Raw genomic sequence first — 20,694 nt, forward strand, 5'->3', positions numbered from 1 at the left:
TATTAATACCGTATAATAGAATAATAAATGTCGCAAGGCAATTGAAATTTTAAAAGCGGTGATATTAAACTATGATGTCCGGTGTGACAACTTGATATTATTACGTTTCGTAATTAGAGATGTCACTCGTAATTTAAATGAAGGTATAATATTTAAGTTAAATTGTAATTACTGGATAATTGGAAATTAGACTGAAGAGGATCATAGTGAACTAACTACGAGTCAAAAATTGTGCTGCAATTCTCGAATGGGGTCCATTGCGATTCTCGAATGTTCCTTCGATTCTCGAACGTCGCTCTTTCGATTCTCGAATGGGAATTCAAATTTCATTGTGGGTACTCGTGCGCGTAACAATGTGAGCATGCAATTTTATTTTAATACCGCGATATTTGCAACAATTCTTGTTTGTATTGATGATAATTTATTTGAGATTTGTTTAAATATCTTCAACTATATGATTTTTTATATTTCAGATTTCTTTTCACGCATGTCGATGACAATAAAATAGAGGAGCATGATGCGAGGTAAGAAAACGGGAAGGTTTTAATATAATAAAATAACAGCGACACGTGTCTTTGAGTAAATCTCTTTACTAATGTTTATTAATAAACATTTTATATAGATTATTTTAATTCATTATAATTTAATACCTGTCTGCTGTTGTTGTTTTCTTGTTGTTGCTCTTGCTGTCGCGATCGAATAAGTTTATCGTTATATTTACACTATTCAGTATAAAATGCGAGTTCAAGATTAAATCACACCACTATGTTTTATGGACACTATCTGTCATCGATTAATAATTATCAATGCTTGTACTCGGGAAAATGCGAAGGGGGCAGTAGGGCAGTATTTTCGTTATCACTAGTGTTGTTGGTATTTAATTCTTTAGGGGAACCATTATTTATGTTACAATCTAGACTAAATGTATCGTCTAGTGGGCATTTGTTAATATTAGGCAAGTGATTAACATCGATTCCACGAACATCAGGGAGGAGCTTTTGTTGTTGATGGGATTGAGCATTTTCAGTCTCGTCATTGTCGAGACCATTGTTGTCAGTATGGGGTGGGGATGGATAATAGCCACGCTGCTGTATTGGCAGTTGTTCCACCGGCAGTTGGTGTTGTTGTTGACATTGATGCTGTTGTGACGACGGCTGCTGCTGCTGCTGCGGCTGCTGCTGCTGCTGCTGTTGTTGCTGTTGCTGCTGCTGCGGCTGCTGCTGCTGCTGCTGCTGCTGCTGCTGCTGCTGCTGCTGCTGCTGCTGTTGCTGCTGCTGCTGCTGCTGCTGCTGCTGCTGCTGCTGCGTGTGATGATGGTGGTGATGTTGTTGCTGCTGAGATTGTTGGTGATGTTCACATTGGCCATGATGATGGTGTTGCTGCAACAACTGCATCGAACCACCGTCAGTCATTGCAGGTGGCGGCGGTGGCGGCGGCGGCGGCTGCTGCGGTGGCCGGTGTTGCACTCCGTCCTCACTAGTCCATCGGGCTAGTTGTTGTTGAGCTTGAATAAATGCATCACTAGAAAATAACAAGATTACACGAGCCCATTGGATCTATTCCACGACCACTAATGCTGCATACGCGCGTCTAGGCCGCGGACACGCGGTTATACTCGCCTCCAACAAGCTCCTAACTCTCAGACTCGGCCTCTTACCTCGTCAAAGACCAGTGTTACGCGTGCACACGCTCTTTACTTGGGATCACAATCCTCTCCAAACTGTGCACAGGGTGAGAAACAGTATACTTTTCAAGATTGATATATTTGTACGAATATTTCAAATCGATATCTCTTTCCCCAGACATTCTACTTGGCAGACTGCCATTGACGAAGGCAGATACCATGAGAGACAAGATAAACATGGTAATTTTCAACTGATTCAACGAAGAATATCACAGGCGTACGTACACATATATACGTAAGCATATACTCTGTACACTTGGATAGAACTGGTCTGTTCGTAAAGGTAAATCATTAGAAGCAATATTCTCTCTGCGGTTAATTGATTGTTATAACGCACGTGTATGTACAGATCATCTTTCGTACAGCGGGAATACCTTGCTTCGAGTAACCGTTAGCTGACCACGGTAGATGGGACAGATAGATGACGCGTACATATACGTGGATGCGCATTACGTACACAGAAAGCCGTCTAGCCGTCTAGCGCGTGCGAAGCTCTGCAATTGATAAACAATGATCGCACACGGTGCGACAGAGGAGGAGAAAGGAAAGCTTCAGATAAGGATAAGTGCCCGATCGTTGTAGCGCGTCGTGAACCGCAGACAATCGATTTCCAGAATGTTTGTGTTCCCGATACCGTCAAGTAATGAACGTATGTACCCGGCATCGGTTCGAGCACGCTCTACAGAAATACTCGCTTGCGCATTTAAAGAGACGAGGCCCACAAGTATATACTCTAAGAATTTCGAGACGACTTGCCAGCACATTCACAGCGTATCGCAAAAGCAGCTGAAACAGTAGAATAAGTAGCATGCGAAAGTTGGTGTGTTCGGTTTGCATCCGATTCTGTGGAGGAGACTCGACAAACAGAGAAATATATACATATGTTGTCTTCGCCCATGTGATTCGTTTCTGTCGTGTCCACAGACCCGGCGAAACACTGACTTGGAAATTTCACCGAATATAAAAGACGAGGAATATATATGCCGAGTCTATTTATATCCCGTTTTTCACTTGATTCACATTTGGGATAATGTTCGTCGAGATGCTCGTGGTTTAGTGGTTGTCTTAGCTGAATCCGGTCTCTCTCGAGAATCCACGCGTTCCCGCGGGCATGCACCGATCCTTATCTGAATGAACGTTCACTGCGGTGATGGGAATTGATGTGAGGAGCCAACATTGTCACCGCCTCTTCAAGGTATCAATCATTGTTCTTCTTCGTACCGGATCGATAAGAGAATTCCCTCGAGCTTATTCGAGATTATTCGCACTCGATCATTGTTATCGTGTCAAGCGGTTTAGTCTGATAGCAATAAATACCCTGTGCTTTCATATTTACAGGAAGGAGCTTGAGGGGGTTGGACCTTGAAGAAGCTGAGCACGAGCCGCTTGCTACTCTAAGTACTCGCGGCGCGTTATCGAGGAGGGACGCAGTTTTCTGATCAATCGTCGATCAACGTGACGCGACCAGTCTCGTGCTGGATTAATTGAACATTAATCGTCTGGAAACTGGTGAGAGGAGACTTAGCGGAGGGATTCATGTACCGGAGGACTTCAACAACGACGGTTTTCACTACGGCTCGGTGGATTTCTGTATCTACGGACAAGCCCGTTTCTTATTGAAAGAATCTGCGGATACCTTTCACTATCGGGCGTTTCACCCCTAGCATTTGAGCCTCTGTCAGTGTCGGCAGTTTCATAGATACCCTCCTCCACTTGCATTTGATGGGAGTGTCGAGTGTGCTGATGGGTGCCGTAAGGACTCGACGACGGCTGACGGCATCGACCGTAGGTATCGTCGCGGCCGCGGCTACACCTTCTGCTTCTACGTAGGAAATCGAATCAGTTCCTTTAGAAGTGGCCCCATCTACTGTTTAAGTACGTCTACCCGTTAGATGGTTAAGATGGTTACAATGGCGACATTATTCGTCTTTGCTCTTTATCCGCGAGTCCCAACTATCCCAAATCAGAGTCTCCCTTTTGCTCCCTCCGCGTGGAGCCAAGAGAGACACGGTATAAACAGACTCTGCATTATGAAGTCGTGCGGGTAAACCTTCGCCGAGGTGTTACCAGCGACCTCGTGTGATAATACTGTCACTACGCTAACGCTACTAGTAGTCAGACGCGTGTCTGGATGGGTACGGTATTATCTCGTTGTCCGAACCGAGTCTGGCTGCGCGAAACGGTTCTGAGACAGAGGTGATCCTCGTTAGCGTTTCAGTTATTCTCGAATGAAGCTACTTCGGACGTCTACGGGACACTTTTATGTATTACGTATTCACTTGGATTAAGTAGGCAGCCACGTAGATACTCGTTTCATAATTATTCCAGGGGAACAACCGCCACGGTGACCGGGGAAGCTCTACCAAGCCAAGTGGCACGGTGTTTCTTCAACGAGACAATATCGTGGTCGTATACGTAATCGAGGAAAAGCAAAAGATACAAAGACAAACTGGCCAGAGAAGAGAAAATGTAAGCAACGACGCATCGGTGACAGAGTAAAATGTAACAAGAGTGAGCTGGTGGCAGCCGGCGTGAGACGAGTTCCCTCAAACTAGAGTACGTATCGCGACGAAGGTGGAGTATCTGAAATGTTCCCAATATTGTCAACCCGATTCCTTGGCGACTCCCCGTGTGACGCTGTTTTCAGAACTGACCGCAATTCTTCGGGGTCTCAGCCGAGGTCTCGGAAGACCGGCGGAGACGAATATATTCGGCTGCGAGATTCAAGCAAAGGACAGCCGTTCGAAACGACGTAGAAGCGACGAGAACGCGCGAAGAAGATAATATATGTAAGCGTGTGGCGAATGAAGCTTTCTTTTTGGATCTTTCGCTTGTCAGTTCTTACCCTTGGGAGGACTCGCTACAAACGGACGAATCTATTCTGTAGTGGCGATCAGCCTCGCTCTCGGATATCCGCATCTCCTCGGAGCCGCACGGACTCAAGTGGCTGATGTGACGAGACGAGTGACGCTCCAGCTGCTTGATGAGGTCCTCCAGATTGCGGATGCGGAGCACGCTGCAGGTCCCTTCCTCGCCCTCCTCCTCGTCGTCCTGGTTGTCGATGTCGTCCTGACCGTCCATGTCCTTGTGGCAGGTGTCCGGGTAGCCGCACTCCGTCAGAGGTTTCCGCAGTGTCTCGTCGTTCACCATGTTCCCGCCGGCGGAGGTTGTCTCCGACAATTCGCGGCGGATCTTCGCTTTCCTCAACGCCTCCATGATGTTCTCGTGGTAGCCGTTCAAGCTGTCCATGCGATCCAGGTTCATCACGGTACCTCCTTCTATACTCAGTCAATTATAACACCGATTATAATCAGCTCTGTTCAGCTGGGGGTCCTAGCAGACAGAGGGTTTGCATGTAGACACCTCGAACTTGTTTAACCCTGTGTGTTCTGATATTGTAATAATATCTTAGATACTTTAACAGAAATATTTGTCCAATTACTAGAGCATACGTAGGTTAAATACTTGTTTATACAGTGTCTCGATATTCAGTTTAGAAAAGAATCTATACAAGATAAGCTGTGGATTGATTTTAATCAAATTGGAGCTTTAAACTAGCCTCAGAACATAAAGGGTTAACGAAATGATTCGAACACAAAGTTATCGTTCTTTTAAAGGAACGCTGTCTTATGTCGAGGCGACAACGCCCTCCCCTATTGGTTTGCGTGGGAGTCTGTCTGTGAGTATAGCCAGCAGCTATTACAATACCGTAATCGGGGTTTTTCTTTAAGATTCCCTTCCCAGGCTTGTTCGGTACATCAATGAAAGAAACAACTTCCTCGCCTCCCGTACCTCCGTCTTCCTCATTAATGGCGAGCTTCCTCGACTGCAACCTGTGATCCCTGAAAATGGTCAGGCAAAAGAACAATTGGTGTCACGCATTCGACAGTGGTCATTCTACGGTTTTCTTGTGTCCGACGTTCGCGGATCCTCGAGACCTGCCGTTTCGAATCTAGACCTCCGAGCGTGTCGGGGATTAATTTGCTTCAAGAAATAATACCAATCTGTCTAGGAAAGGTGTACTCGACTATCTGTACGTACCGCGAGTCTTATCAATTCACGAAACAAGTTCACTTGTACCAATGTGTTTCATATCATTTGAATTTTACTTTGACCTTTCGGCACAGTCGCCTCCCCTTTCTTTTATTACCGTGCATCCAACGTGTACGTGCTCATATATTTCTCATATTTCTCAGGTGACAGTAGAGACGGACTTTCTTTCACTCGAGGACCAAAGGAGTGGTAATTCGCTCTCTCAGAAGCCAATGCAGTTAAGTAAATTCTTTGATACTTTCTAATTTTCATCAATTTTAATGTAATAAATAATCTTGTTTTGTTGCAGAGCCTGCCCTTTGAGCAAAGACTTCATATATTTCTCTGGCCAAATTAATGAACTGAAGATTCTCAAGACCAATGCATTAGGGGACATTAATTTGCTCAAATTTTGTTTTCTGGATTTAAACATTGGCTTCTGAGCGATTCGATTATTACACAAGAGCAAGTCCGCTCTTTCAACCAGCATTTCCTTCAGATAACTGGGATCCATTCTGTCTAAAATTACGCGCTCTCGATCTCCCCGCGAACGTTGCTCTCCTCATTAACAGTTCTCTTCCCGCGGGAAGCTGATTTTATCAGGGAGTGTCGTAACATTCGCGAAACAGCCTTTTTTCGTTCAGTCGCGATCACGTAGCGACGCGTTCCTTCGCCTTCACGCTCGTGTCTCGTCTTCAGTCGAGCCACCGATTGAACACGTGACACGTGTGACAACGCGAGCGACATTCAGCGTGTTTCCCGACAGTCTGTGAACCACGGAGAATGTCCAGAATAATTCAGAGATTGTCGCATCGACTCTAGGATCATGCCTCTTCAAAGAAAAAAAAAAGAAAAAACATTTCCGTATCCGTGCACCTCGATTCTTTCTTTTCCTTTCTCGAGCAGATCTTTTCTGAATCGTCCTGCGAACGCTGTTACGTTGTTGCGCACGAATGGCGGACTCGGCCAATTGTGTTCCCGTCGTTCTGCAGCGAGATCATCGTCGTCGGACTGATTTTGGTAAGCTCGCGTGGCTGTGAAACTCGCCGTTCCACGGGCAACGATCCGCGACGCGAGGCCGACGATCGGCGTCTATCGGTTTCGTTTACTCGATTCAGCGGGTGCAACTAATAAGCGAAACAGCGTTTCAAAATACAGTGTGATAAATGAATGTTCTCCTTTCTGCGAGGGTCCGGAACGAGAAGAGGTGTCTGCCAGACCGTGGATCTTTATGCGAGTAAGAATGCCCGAGAGAGTCTACCCTTTTCAAACGAAGCGAAATGATGATGAAATTCATTGGAACCAATGTAATTTTGGAAAATCGTACGAGCAACGAACGCATAAAATCCGTAGGTCCAGTAACGAACGAGGCATGCTCGAGGTGTGCCATTTCTGTGCGAGTGTTCCGTTTCGTACGACTGTGCGCTGCATTCGAAAGAAAAATCATGCGGTGCTGGGGTGAGAAAGTACCAAGCGGCAACTCTACGCATGCATCTCATTCTTTTCTCGTCTACGTGTCTGTGTGTCTGTGCGTGTACGTGTATATTCGTTTCACTCTGTACTCGCGCCCTCGTACGCGGCACTGTCCGGAATAGCGTGGCAAGATTCACCCTCGAATCGCTTTGCGAATCGATGGATCATTTCCTGATCGTGTCACGTTGATCCGTACCGTACCGCATTCGCGCGAGGAGCGTGAGTAGACGTACGATGCGCGAGAGAACAGAAATAGAAACGCGAGAGCGATTGAGAGATCGTTTCCGTGTGGGTCATGTGGATCGATGAATGGCTATGGTTTGAACGTGAGAATCAAGCGATCTATTCACGGGGAAAGTGACACGGGGAGGTGCTCGTCTCGTAGCACCTTGAAACTTTTGGGCCAAATGCATCGTGCCGTTATGCGATACGCTAAAACGAAAAGAAAAAGAAAAAGGAACGTCGGTTCTTGTTACTTCTATTCGAACACCGTTAAACCAGACACGTTGTCGTCGAACGCCTCGAAATCGTAAACGTGTCTTAACACTTAGCCAACCGAATTTCATTGCTGCACTTAGTTTTAAAATTGTGCCCGGAAATGCAGCTTTTTTAAAATTATTACTGCAATAGGAAATTGAACGTCAGTTATATGTTTTGACGTGGAAATTATTGAATTTTACCATAGTTTCTCAGCTCTAACTATAATTTGTTCATCATTACTTTTTTCTGTACTCAGAACAAATGGCTATAGCAGTCGTTTGCGGCAATGGGTTAACGCATTGTCAGTTCTGTTTATTTTCCTTACTTAGTCAATATTGAACTAAGGATATTTGCAATTTATTCAATTCTTTTCTCGCTGTTATAAAGAATAATTTCCAATGAAGTTTCTTAAATGAGTTTAATTGAAGTTAACAATAAAGGTTATAGTTATAGTTATTTTCTCAGGCGGTTGCTAAAGTGTTAACAATTGTTTTACAACTGAGAGAAGGAGTAGTTCGACTCATGCAAAAGCGAGGTGAAATTGGTTCATTTCTGGAATCATAGTTTCTTGAAATAATGGTTCTCCACGAGCAAGTTTTATCGTACACGACTTATGTCATCGCACAAAGGATCATTCGCTTTTCGCGTGCATCACTTCCGTTTCGAACAGAGAAATATTACCGTGTCAGGCTCTCGAGACCGATCAACCAAAGAGAAAAGGAATAAAGGCATACGAGTCACACGTTCGCTACCCAGTTATTCATCAGCTTGATGTATCTATCAGAACATAACCGAGTATATTTCTATTACAGTTATACAATGACGAGCAACGGTGTAGCGCACGCGAAGAAACTGGTCGATCCTCCCTAATCGCGTGTTTTCATCCGAATCGTATGTAAGTGAGAGTATGTAAGTGTCTCTGCCTCGAAAGGGCCACATACACTGCCAGTGAAAAGTCTGAAACCACTTGATACGTTACAGAATTACAGATTCGTATAAAAGAAAACAACAAAAATCATCTATCTCTATATTCAACTGACACATCTCTTTTGTTACAATTTCTTTTGTTACAATTACTGAAAAGCTACAGATGCTTCTCCAAGAAAAATTAAAGTTGATTCAGTAATACACTGAAATACAATTCAAAAGAGCTCTCAACAAGTACACAGAAGTTTTTTAAAGGAATCTAGAGAAGTCAGTTTATCTAAGTAGTTCTAGCGTTAAGAGAACTTCGCAGAAAGTTCCTCTGTGAACCAATCGATTGGTCCCAAACGATGCTCCGGCAGTGTACACACAGGTATAGAGTATAGAGTACAGAGTATAGTGTCTCGCCAAAGTGAAACACCTTGCGTTTATCCCACACGCGCGGTCCCTTTCCGGCCAAGAAATGAAACAAGCCAGGACTGCCGCGTGCGTGTCTTTCTCCTGCTGGGAGAACGACAAAGGTATCTGCGCGTGTGCCTGTGCGTGTGCGTGTACGTATATTCGTCCTGGCTCGTTCCGCTGGGATCGAGGATGTATCAGGGGTCGGGCTGGGATGTCGAGTCAGAGATCATTGATCAACTATGGTGACATAACGGCGAGACACATGAGACTTACTTGAGTCTTGGCCCGTCTGCGGTGGCGACGTTATTCGGGTACCGAAACAGCACGCGCTGGGTGTCGCTGCGGCTAGAAATATACTAATATAGGCATGCCGCGGGTATTTCACGATCCTAGAATCCTTTGCGGTCGGGTAAGGGCTGTGGGAACCCGTTGTCCTCCACGGGCAAACGGTTTCTCCGGGAAACCGATCAACGTTTCCGGATCGCCGACCGCAAAGGGTTGTTCAAAGCTGTGTAGAGGCGTATGGTGTGTCGTCGGTGTACGTTCTCCTGCGAACAACTCTCTCTCTCTCTCTCTCTCCCTCCCTCCCTCTCCCTCCCTCCCTCCCTCCCTCCCTCCCTCCCTCCCTCCCTCTCCCTCCCTCCCTCTCTCTCTCTCTCACTGTCTCTCTCTCTGTCTCTCTCTCTCTCTCTCTCTCTCTTTCTCTCTCTTTCTCTCTCTTTCTCTCCCTTTCTCTCCCACTCTTTCTTCACCCTTTCATTCTCTCTTTCTCTCTCGAGACACGACGAGCCGCCCTTGATCCGTATCTCGAGCTAACTATAAGATTCCTCCAAGTGTTCAGCGTTTCCTTCTTTCTTTCAACCTTTTACGCTCTGAAGATACTGTATCTCCTTGTAGGTAAAGAAGTGTAGGAGAGTATTGATTGTATTTTGAGTAAGAGGAATTGATAGGAATTAACCCCTTGCCTTATAATATCGTGCCAGGCTCGTGATTTCAAGTAGCACTGGACAAATAATATTATTTAATTTGTTTGAGTGCAAATTACATATTTCTCTGTTATCAATGATTATACCTTAGAGCACACGTTGATATAGAATAAGACTGGAATTTCTCTTATTTTCATTATTAAGAACAAAGTGGATAGATCACAGTTTACAAATGGCAAGCAGCAGTTTAAATCATAGGGCAAGGGGTTAATAAGTATTGTTAAGATTATTCGTGATAAGTGGCTATGGCTTGAAGTTGAAGTACTGTTACCATTGAATTGTTGCTTAAAATTCAATTTCATTCAGTTTAGCTTTATAAAATTAGGCTCAAGTAATGAAATATTTATCTGTAAGTAGATGTGGAAAGTAAGGATAACTGTAGTGATAACGATACTATTTTCAGGTGGTGAAGGGTCAAGAAAGAGAAACGGACACTGTCGTACGTTGCATGTACCGCGAGACAGGAAACCAGCGTATCAAGATAGCAGGCCCTACGCGAGACGACTCGTCGACGAGCTGCACTGTGACCTGCCCTCGACACCCTCGAGGCAAGGACCGTTTTCTTTTCTCCCGTTGTATGTATATAGCTCGGTGTACACGCGGAGAAAGTCGATTTGTAAACGAGACTTTTTGTAGGTGTCGAATGAATGCCGTGTGACCTGAATTCGTGTGACGCAAAACATTAATGGAAAACCAATAGATAAAGTAGAAGCGAGATGTGTGTCTTTAGCGATCGTTTATGGATCCTTTTTCAACACTAGTTTGTAGCAGGGGTCTTCCCTAGTTTGCCTCTGAGAAGCGTTTACGTATCGTATACATGTATATATATAACTCTAGTCTATCTGTTCGATGGAAGATTAGAGCAAAACGTAACAACCCTTCGAATTTGTCGACTCTGGATCACGTCCCTTTCAGATTTACAAATTTCTCTTAGCACTCGAGACAGGGATTCTCCCTGGTTCCCCTCTGACAATCAGAAACCCGTATCGTATACATGTATATGTTTCTATTCTGCCGGTGCAACGTAAGATTAGAGCGAAACCTGGCGATTCGATAAATCTCTGAAATGTTTCCAAAGGTGTGAATAGTACTCCGAGTCTTCTTCACTCTTTATTTGAGTGCAGCGTGTATTATGAGACTTTGGAAGGCGCTTGCAATAATTTGTATTGGTGTTTTCGTAAACGGTAAACATTAGAGAAAAACTGAAGAGGAGAAAGTAGTACATTTTACTAGCAATAACAGCAAATCTAAATTTTCTTGTATTTCCAATATTTCTCTAGAAACAAAGGTGATTTTTTTAAAAGGAATGCTATATTTCACATCATAGAAAAGCAGACATTAACACTGGAACTACCAAGTTAAACTGACTTTTCTAAATGTCTTTATAAAACAATTCTCTATTCATTACGATCTCAATTGGTTTATATTTCAGTGTAGGTATTAATCTTCAACAATTTCTCAGAGAAGCATCTGTGCCTTCTCAGTAATTGTATAAAAAGAAATTAGTAGTTCTAGTATTAAGACAACCTCAACCATCTACTATACTGTCCTTCAGACTCACACAAGCACAGGAATAAGAAATACATTTAACACTTAACGTTTTCCTCTAATGTTTATCATTCACAAAAAACCGATATTATTGCAAACACCCTGTGTCCTTTATTTTGCCCGTTTCGCACCAAGCGTACGCAGACCGGACAAGCGATAGAAAACTGCTCGCAGGACTCTCGAAGGGTTCACTGGACGCTTTCACCCGACGCTTTCCCTTCAGGGAAGCCTCGAGATCATCATCGACAGTTCAGAGCCTTTCTCGAGACTGCGAATGGTTCCGACGAGCCTAAATCACGCGGCCTATCAAGTGTGTCGTTCTAAACCGCCGGTTCGACCGAGGCAACAAAGGATGATTACGTGTTGTTCCTTATCGCGTACTGTCGTACCTGTAACCGGGCATATTTTGGAAGTTGAGAATGTCGCTGTTCACGTTGTCCAGCACCGCGTGCTCCGGGTGGTGGTTCTTCGGCGGCGGCGGTTTCTTCACGTACGGCTGATCGTACTTCTGGACGGTGCTCTTCCTTCTGCGAGAAAATACCGGATTAACGAAGGCAGCCGGTTCCCCGGGTTCGACGATACACCATATATAGAACATCATTTAAGAAGCGCATGCAGACTACGGGCTGAGGAAATTTTTCGTTCCTTTTAGCGTGAAATCTTTGAATAGACCGCATACGTGACTGTGAGTCCAGCGAACGTTACATTCACACTGTAACACGTTAAGCGCCACGAATCTCGAGCGTTTTTTTCTGTAGTTCTGCTTTTGTAGTAAAGCAGGGACAATGATTGATAATTTACAATGTTATCAAGTTATGGTAAATATCTTCATTTCACATTTGTTGTTTTGTACGATTTTAGTTATTTAGGAACGTCACCGGTGACCAACATGGCGCTTGACGTGTTAATAATTAGAACACATTCGTCTGTCACGTATGCTGTCCACGAGTCCTTTGAGAAATAAGAAATTTAACGTGCGCGATACTCTACAATAAATAAGTGTAGTACTTCGGTTTCAGGCTCTGAACGTGAGAATTCTTTGTATAGGTAGACGTTAAGACTTTGTTAATCAATGATCGAATCGTTTAATCGCAGTTAAAGGAACAGATTTTCTAAAGTAAGATGATCGAATCATTCATTTTGTATTATTGTTTCCAGGTGGTCAGAGGAAACCGAACGTTCCACTTGCGTCAACACTGAAATAATCGCATCGTATGCTCCGATCTAGCGAAGCTTTAGCGCTCGTCTATCCGGGATTCATGGGCGTGGTGTCATGCGTAACAACGGAAAGAGTTAACCAGTTAAACGGTGCGCCCCTCGGCTGGCTTTTCAGCCACCCTGGGTTCGCCCTCCGCTGCGGTACCCATTCATCGAATTCCCAGAATCGAAGAGTGTCTGTTAAGATACACGATGCGAAGGGGAGGACGCGCTTCGCTCCTCTCCCTCGTCGCGCGGCGCAACCGTGCAGAGGTACGTCCTACATGACCCGATTCAGTAACATTTAACCGTTTGCACTAAGAAGTTTTCCGCTAGAAATATTTGAACATTTTCTAATAACGATATTTCATGAAACTAACTCGAAGAGAAATTAATTAATGTTACTAAATCAATTTCCAGAGAAGCATTTGTTATCTTTTCAACAATGGTAAGAGAGATTCATTTTGACCCATTCGGTAATTTGTGGTAACCCCTTGCCCTATGATTTATTTTTCAACTATGATTGGCACAACTACTTTGCCATTAATAATTTATTAAGAGACAAATTTTAGGTATATTCTCCATGTTTGCTTTGAATTATAATAATTGATAACAGAAGGATATTTCATTTGTATTCACAATAATTGAGTAATATTTATATTTAAGTTCTGTTTAAAACCTTCAACGAGTCTCACGTTATAAGGTAAGGGGTTAAATATCAAATTTTATAGTTTACTGCATCAAATCAACTGAGAGTAGCTCTCTAGTGCAAAGGGTTAATATCATCTGTCATCAAAATGAAGTATCTTATCAACAGATTCTTTGGAACCTCTACAAAGCTTCAAGCCCAGTGAATTTCCACGTGTGGTTCTGTATAAGAACCAGGTACACAGTACTAAGTAAACCACTATTAACCGCAGCATTATTTTTTCAATGTAATTCTTTCAACGTTCAGATATCTAACACGAGACTTTTGTTATCCAGACGATTCTGCGAAAGCGATCAAGACATCTTTACTCTCTCCGAGTAGCCAAGTTTTGCCGGCGCGTTTGCTGAAAGCTTTTGCGTGGGAGTTTTGCGGAGATACAGGGAGGAGGTGTCATAGTCGTAGCAACGATCAAATAGCGACACGGTGTCATAAGGACGAGATCATCTTGTCACTCTCGTCGCAGTGAGTTTCGAGTTGGTTGTCAGTGTGTGTCGTTCGTTGCGACGAGTATCGTGCGCGTGTCGTGTCCGCGCGGCGGCGCGGCGGCAGCGGCAGCGGCAGCGACTGCGGCAGCGGCGGCGGCGGCGGCGGCGGCAGCTGCGATGATGCTTTCAAGCTATTGTCCGTTTTTCTTTTTTTTTGCGATAGAAATCATTGGCGAAGCGCGCGCGCGTCGGTGTTTCTCTCTTTCGTCGCGAGAAAGCACACGCGCGCGCATATACGTAGTGAGAACAAAGTAATAGAACACAAGGGTAAATCAAGATAAATTGATACGAACTGAAAATAAATCGTAAGCGAAAAAGAGAGACAATAAACAGTTACGGACTCTAAAGATATACATGTAAATATATATGCACGGTGGTCTGTTCTTGCGTGTTAGTTGGTTTAAAGGGTGACGAAGGGAATGAGGGAGCGAGGAGCAGGGAGGATGGATTGTAAATGTATCATTGTTTTTATTATTGTGCATATATAGATATATATATATATAGAGAGAGAGAGAGAGAGAGAGAGTGAGAAAGAGTTAGAGATAGAGATAGATAGAGAGAGAGATATATAGATTGATAGATTGATTGATAGATTGATAGATAGAAGATAGGTAGATAGATAGATAGATAGATAGATAGATAGATAGATAGATAGATAGATAGATAGATGGATGGATGGATGGATGGATGGATGGACGGATAGATAGATAGATAGATAGATAGATAGATAGATAGATAGATAGATAGATAGATAGATAGATAGATAGATAGATAGATAGATAAATAGATAGATAGATAGATAGATAGATAGATAGATAGATAGATAGATAGATAGATAGATAGATAGATAGATAGATAGACAGACAGATAGATAGATAGATAGATAGATAGATAGATAGAGAGATAGATAGATAGACAGACAGATAGATAGATAGATAGATAGATAGATAGATAGATAGATAGATAGACAGACAGACAGACAGATAGATAGATAAATAGATAGATAGATAGATAGGTAGATAGATAGATAGATAGATAGATAGATAGATAGATAGATAGATAGATAGATAGATAGATAGATAGATAGATAGACAGATAGATAGATAGATAGATAGATAGATAGATAGATACGCATACAAAAAAGTTTCTACGTGTATGTTTCTGCACACTAACCTGAGACAGAGGGAGTAGTTTTTATGTACTACGACTGACCTGTAGCAGAGAGCCATCAGAGCAAATACTATGAAAACACCCCCTACCACCGACATGAGCACAGCAACTAAAAATACAGTGTTAGAGCCGTGGTAGTTCTCTGTGACGATCGGACGCACGCGGGTCAGTCAGTCAATGTCGCATCGTGCCGGCGTGTCACCACGGTGTCAGCGATCGTCGATCGAGCCCGGCGCGATTTCGATCGAGATCGGTACACGGTATTTTTTTCGTAATCCGAGCGTCCCACAGCATGCAGACAGGCAGAGATACCAGTGACAGACAGAAACAGACAAGAAACAGAGAAGCCAGAATCAGCACATATACATATACGTCGTCGACACCGAACAGAAAATGGCCAGAATTCTCATCCCCTGTTGAACCTTGATCGGATCACGTAGGTTCACTAAGTAACTGATGTATTGGGATTTAATATCATTTAACCCTTTGCGGACGAAGATTCTTCGATACAACCTACAACATATGAAGCTAAATTATATATCAATTGCTCGACACTAGATTTACTTACTGTATTGTTCTATTATTAGGGAAATTGTTATCCGTTCATTCAGATCTTAGAAATTAGAGGTTTAAGAGTAGATAATTAGAATACATATTTGCATAACTGCGTTAAAAATCGAGGCAAATATTTAGCGAATAATGCTTGTAAAATTCAATGTGAGTCGAATTGACTAGTTCTGTAAATCTAGTGTTAATTAAGGGGAAACTATGTACTGGTCTCTTGCTGTCCGACTAATTAGATCATTCGTCCAAGAATTAGTCTGCCAAATCTGAACGTTTCATCTCACCGGGATGCCGACATCCGTCCGCAAAGGGTTAAACGCGTCCAGCTCAATCGAGCGACACCTGTAGTCTATAAATCTGATTAATCCAACGGTTTCACCTTGCAGTGGCTTTTCTCAGAGGACGAGGATTCTGGCCATCCCCGGACGGTGCTCTTTGAATTCGATGATGCAGGCCAGCAATTCTGGCACTATTCGACGAACATGGTTAATTTGATTCACACGTTCGCTACCAGCGTCACATATTCGTAACGGCGGTAATCCTATATGTTACACAATGAAAATCAAATTAATCCTATACATACTCTTATTAGATAGTACATTAAAGTTTCATTTTCATTTTTCTAATATTTCTAGATCCATTGGATTTAAGAAAATCGAGGAGACCGTCACCGAAATACTGCTAGCGAACGTGTCAACACGTTGAATGCGATATTGAAGATACAACATTGAATCACTGAATTGAATTGTGTTACTGTCGCCGCACTAGGTAATATCATCAACAATATAGAAATGTTTTCAAACATTTAATTGAGTGAATCATAGTAATTCAATTTGGTTGGAGGTCACCGGTGACCCCCATAGCATTCAATGTGTTACTATCATGGTAAACGGAGAAGAAACATTTATGAAGTCATCGACAATCATTATCCGGATGCGTGCTCGTTACAGGCGTGGACCATCGTTTTTCCAATACTTTATGTGTCTGTGGAAGCCTCGATCGAGACCGGTGGGATCGAACACGCGTGTTTCAAGGCGGCTCGCGATTTACCCGCGGCGGATTTCGAGGCCAACGGCTACTTGGTCGAATGGATTTCAGTTAACAATTGTGACTAAACGATTTCACGCCGTCTCCGATTCTTTCTCGCGGGACGACAGGTTCTGTTGTCCGCTAATCAGCCTCGGTCATGCTTTTATAGGGCATACAAGCAGCTGGCACATTGGCGTTTCGTTCGTGATGGATCATGTGTCGAGTAATCGCGTTCCAGGGGATTCACAGATATATATTAGTGTGTCTAGCGGAACGACGACGTCTAACGTGTATTTGTGGAGAAGGCGAGGCGCTGGATTATGGGATATGTTGTCTCGTTTTCGAATCGGTTCACGAGCGACGTTCGGCACTGTCGTTGTTGTTTACGTCGAGGCGTGTGAATCCTCTGTAACACGATGAAAGTGGAATACGTAAATCGCGCAGCTCGTGCAGCATAGTCACGACGGTCGTGATCATTCAGATGCACTATGCGAGCACGAGCACATCCATTGCATACCATCGAGAAGACAGTAGTATATGTAACACATTGTCGGCAGCGAGTTTGAAGGCGGCTTGATAAGTGAACTGTTTAGTTTGACAGTGACTCGAGTCCATTTGAAAAAGATTAAGGAACTATTGAAGAATAAGATTTTATAGAATTGTAATTAGTGTAAGGATTAACACGGTGAATGGCTTACGATTTCATAGAGCAACATGAAATGGAGGTAGCATTATTTAGAATATAGAAATGTCAAATAGACTTGAGTTACTTTCAAAGTGAATAGATCAGATGTTCGCTTTTTGTAACGTTAACGCTAGGTTTACCTTGCGGGGCGGATCATTTTGACTCATCTTGAACTTGAGGGAATTAGAGGAACTGTTTATAAGTAACAATAGACGTAACGTTGTATAATGTTAACACTAGATTCACTTAATACACGTTATCGTTCTTAGAAATTTCTATAGTCGATGGAAATTAGAATTTCAAGAGCAGAGAATTATAAAGAAGACTTGAGCTATTAACAAACAATATGTAACAGATATTCATCCCCCAAACTGACGGGTTACGTGAATCTAGTGTTAAATATAAATTTCATGTACATCTCAAGATCATTGTACAGGATTATATTCTCAAGTCCTTTAAAAACGTGAGTTCATGGGTTAAATTGACCCGTACACATAGGTACATAAGAAATATCGGTAAAACTAGTGTTAAACAGCAGAGATATAAGCGGTTAACAATTCCTTCTCGTATCTTAGCTTTCAAACTTTCTGCTCGCGTGGTATATAGTATATGTATATATATACAGACATACATATACATATACAGAGAGATAGAGATAGATAGAGATAGATAGATAGATAGATAGATAGATAGATAGATAGATAGATAGATAGATAGATAGAGAGAGAGCGAGAGAGAGAGAGAGAAGGGGGGGGAGAGCGAGAGAGAGAGATAGAGGGAGGGAGGGAGGGAGGGAGGGAGGGAGGGAGGGAGGGAGGGAGGGAGGGAGGGAGGGAGGGAGGGAGGGAGAGAGAGAGAGAGAGAGAGAGAGAGAGAGAGAGAGAGAGAGAGAGAGAGAGAGAGAGAGAGAGAGAGAGAGAGAGAGAGAGAGAGAGAGAGAGAGAGAGAGAGAGAGAGAGCCAGAGAGAGCGAGAGAGAGAGAGAGAGAGAGAGAGAGAGAGAGAGAGAGAGAGCCAGAGAAGGAGAGAGAGAGAGAGAGATAAATGAACATCGAATAAGTAGGCTAAGATGAATTCAATATATCATGAGAGCATTGACGGCCGCGTGCGATGCCTGATCATCCAGCTAGCCACGAAATTATACTTGACAACGAGAGACAGAGGTGGTTGGCTTCGAACCCACATACTCAAGTGAGTTCTCAGTTTCCAAGCACTCTGTGATTTTTGCTACTGTACCTGTAGCAAACAGCCATTAGTGCAAAAGAAATGAAGACTCCTTTGACCACACCCACCAGGATTACTACCATCCACCCGGTGCTAAGGGTGTTGTTAGTGCCTTCTGAAACGACCAATCACTTCGTATCCTACACTTGCCCCCGATATCACATTCGATCACTGTACACTGGATCCTCTGCCTTCGTAAAGCTTCTGTCTCTGTCTCGTTTTTTCTCTATCTTTCTTTTTTTTAATTAGCGAATTGAATTGACAAATAGTGTATATCTATTTCAAATCTAACCACCGCGCGAGGAACGTTACGCTGGCCGAGGATCCGAGTTGACTAATCCCTGAAGAGTTCGAGCGCTTAACAAGCCTCCTATAGAGGTGCACCGTGGTCCGCTGTCCCTGAAACGCTCCCCGACCGAACTCGTGCGGACTCTAATCCATCGTTTCGTTCAATGGCCCATCAGCCGCACGAACTTGGATGAAGAAGACTCAGTCACTCGTCTGGGCGAACGATTAGCGAGTAGGAATATTCTTTAAGCCTTTCGATATAGAACTGTGCCGATGCTCGCTTAAATTTTACAGTGCCGTGTCTCTGCTGTGGAATCCACGCAGCCGGAGAAAGAGGAAGCTGTTTCCTACTAGGAACTGACTCGGTACAGACAGACAGAGAATCGATATAGTGGATAGGAGATAGGCAGAGTCTCTTGAAAATTAATTTGAAAGAAATTTCAATTGTCATTTGGATGACACCTGGAATGTAATGTCAGTGAATTTCTGAGATCGTTCTGGTTAAAATGAGTCAAAACACGATGGGGATCGGACCAGTTTCACCGAGTTGCTGTAATTAATGTAATTAACGGTTCGTTCCCATTGAATTGATGAGACTAGATTCACGTCGTGTTTGGGCTCATTCTAATCAGACATTTTTCAGCAATCCATTGGTACTACATTTGAGGAGGTAATTCTCGTTGCATCGAGTTCGAGACAGTGAGCGTACTGTGAAATTTAGCCGAGCAGATCTCTGTGAAATTCAAGCGAGCCTCGCCGAGTACTTCGAGTCATTCGATGATTCTTCAGGCTTGAAAAATATTGGATGTACAGCGTGGTAAGTCTGAAATGTTCCCTGGGGAAGCGACTCGAATCTGAGAAGGTTGAGAAACCTGTTTTCATTCTACTCATTCTAATCTTCTACAGAGATCTAACCCTTTGCACTCGAAAGTTCGCTAGAAATCTTCAACGCCTTCTATTGACACATAGACAACATTGCACAAACATTAATGTTAAATACTGAATTGTATGATTTTCTGTATCAAATTAAATGACTGAGTCACCTGTCGAGTGCAAAGTGTTCAGGGAATGGAGTTTAACGAAAGCTTTACATTCCCCACTTGTCCAAGAAGACTGATCAATCGCGCAGATGCATAAAGAATGCAAAATAACCGTTTCATATTTCTTTCAGATTCGCGAAGCTCTCTGGACATGGGATATCGACCACGCAGCGATCTTTTCAAACTCGTTCAGCTGTACGATGGTATTCGTTCGACTCGGAAACAAGCTGAAGACCAGTCGGAGACACCCCGATGAAGCCTTCCAGCCGATAAGCGTCATCGCGAGAACGTGGCCGGTTGTGGCCTCGAGCTAGCGAGCCTGTTCATCTGTGATATGCGATCGTTCCTCTGTCTCGGCGGGTCGCGAGTAATATAATATAATATGATATAATATAATATAATATAATATAATATAATATAATATAATATAGTATAGTATAGTATAGTATAGTATAGTATAGTATTGTATAGTATAGTATAGTATAGTATAGTATAGTATAGTATAGTATAGTATAGTATAGTATAGTATAGTATATAATATATAATATACAATATAATATTATAGTATATGGAGTATTGTGGAAAAGTGTAATTGAGTGAGCTTATCGGCCCGTGTTACATAAAGGTACGGTGGAACGCATCGTGTGTTATGTGCACAGCTGATGGTATGGCCCCAAATAATCAGGCGGCTAACGGGTAATTATTCTTCGCCTTATCATGAATTCAATCGGTTCGTTTAGCCGGACCACTGGCCGCTATGTTCGTTATTGATCCG

At 43.1% G+C, this 20,694-nt stretch overlaps 3 protein-coding genes across 6 annotated transcripts in view; 1 reads left to right on the forward strand and 2 right to left on the reverse strand.

The window, feature by feature from the left end:
- Positions 1–576: 576 nt before the first annotated feature.
- On the reverse strand, positions 577–12,138 carry LOC143176925 (uncharacterized). The gene is made up of 6 exons (XM_076374455.1): positions 11,919–12,138; positions 9,269–9,340; positions 5,393–5,526; positions 4,530–4,962; positions 3,321–3,506; positions 577–1,521 (listed from the first exon to the last, which is right to left on the reverse strand). The coding sequence occupies exons 1-6, from the start codon at positions 12,128–12,130 to the stop codon at positions 804–806; spliced, it is 1,755 nt and encodes a 584-aa protein (XP_076230570.1). The 5' UTR covers positions 12,131–12,138; the 3' UTR covers positions 577–803.
- LOC116425736 (uncharacterized) lies at positions 5,125–20,599 on the forward strand. 3 transcript variants are annotated; one of them, XR_013001477.1, is made up of 11 exons: positions 5,521–5,717; positions 5,881–5,954; positions 6,027–6,736; positions 8,482–8,564; positions 10,385–10,529; positions 12,688–12,999; positions 13,544–13,611; positions 13,711–15,526; positions 16,041–16,189; positions 16,290–16,422; positions 20,051–20,599. XR_013001477.1 is itself a non-coding variant. In XM_076374462.1 (6 exons), the coding sequence occupies exons 1-3, from the start codon at positions 5,268–5,270 to the stop codon at positions 6,157–6,159; spliced, it is 303 nt and encodes a 100-aa protein (XP_076230577.1). In that variant the 5' UTR covers positions 5,125–5,267; the 3' UTR covers positions 6,160–7,174; positions 8,482–8,564; positions 10,385–10,529; positions 12,688–12,817. The 3 variants fall into 3 exon arrangements, 1 of the variants encoding a protein (XP_076230577.1); XR_013001478.1 differs by lacking the exons at positions 16,041–16,189; positions 16,290–16,422 and having other exon boundaries at positions 13,711–13,897; XM_076374462.1 differs by lacking the exons at positions 5,521–5,717; positions 13,544–13,611; positions 13,711–15,526; ... (1 more) ...; positions 16,290–16,422; positions 20,051–20,599 and adding an exon at positions 5,125–5,363 and having other exon boundaries at positions 6,027–7,174; positions 12,688–12,817.
- LOC116425764 (mind-meld) overlaps positions 14,457–20,694 on the reverse strand; it is a 72,258-nt gene continuing 66,020 nt past the window's right edge. For both annotated transcript variants that reach the window (XM_076374440.1, XM_076374439.1), the window contains exon 19: positions 14,457–15,232. In XM_076374440.1, coding sequence (XP_076230555.1) covers positions 14,457–15,232 — 776 coding nt within the window. The remainder of the gene's footprint in view (positions 15,233–20,694) is intronic.

The sequence above is a fragment of the Nomia melanderi genome, chromosome 2 (genome assembly GCF_051020985.1).
Source record: "Nomia melanderi isolate GNS246 chromosome 2, iyNomMela1, whole genome shotgun sequence".
Lineage (NCBI taxonomy): Eukaryota > Metazoa > Arthropoda > Insecta > Hymenoptera > Halictidae > Nomia > Nomia melanderi.

Coding starts and splice junctions, on each gene's coding strand:
- LOC116425736 (XM_076374462.1), top strand. CDS start 5,268: ATGATTCGAACACAAAGTTATCGTTCTTTTAAAGGAACGCTGTCTTAT. Junction 5,364..5,880: donor GTTTGCGTGGGAGTCTGTCT/GTGAGTATAGCC, acceptor CATATTTCTCAG/GTGACAGTAGAGACGGACTT. Junction 5,955..6,026: donor CTCTCTCAGAAGCCAATGCA/GTTAAGTAAATT, acceptor GTTTTGTTGCAG/AGCCTGCCCTTTGAGCAAAG.
- LOC143176925 (XM_076374455.1), bottom strand. CDS start 12,130: ATGATGTTCTATATATGGTGTATCGTCGAACCCGGGGAACCGGCTGCC. Junction 5,527..9,268: donor GCAGACGGGCCAAGACTCAA/GTAAGTCTCATG, acceptor GACCATTTTCAG/GGATCACAGGTTGCAGTCGA. Junction 3,507..4,529: donor TGTAGCGAGTCCTCCCAAGG/GTAAGAACTGAC, acceptor TTTCCTACGTAG/AAGCAGAAGGTGTAGCCGCG.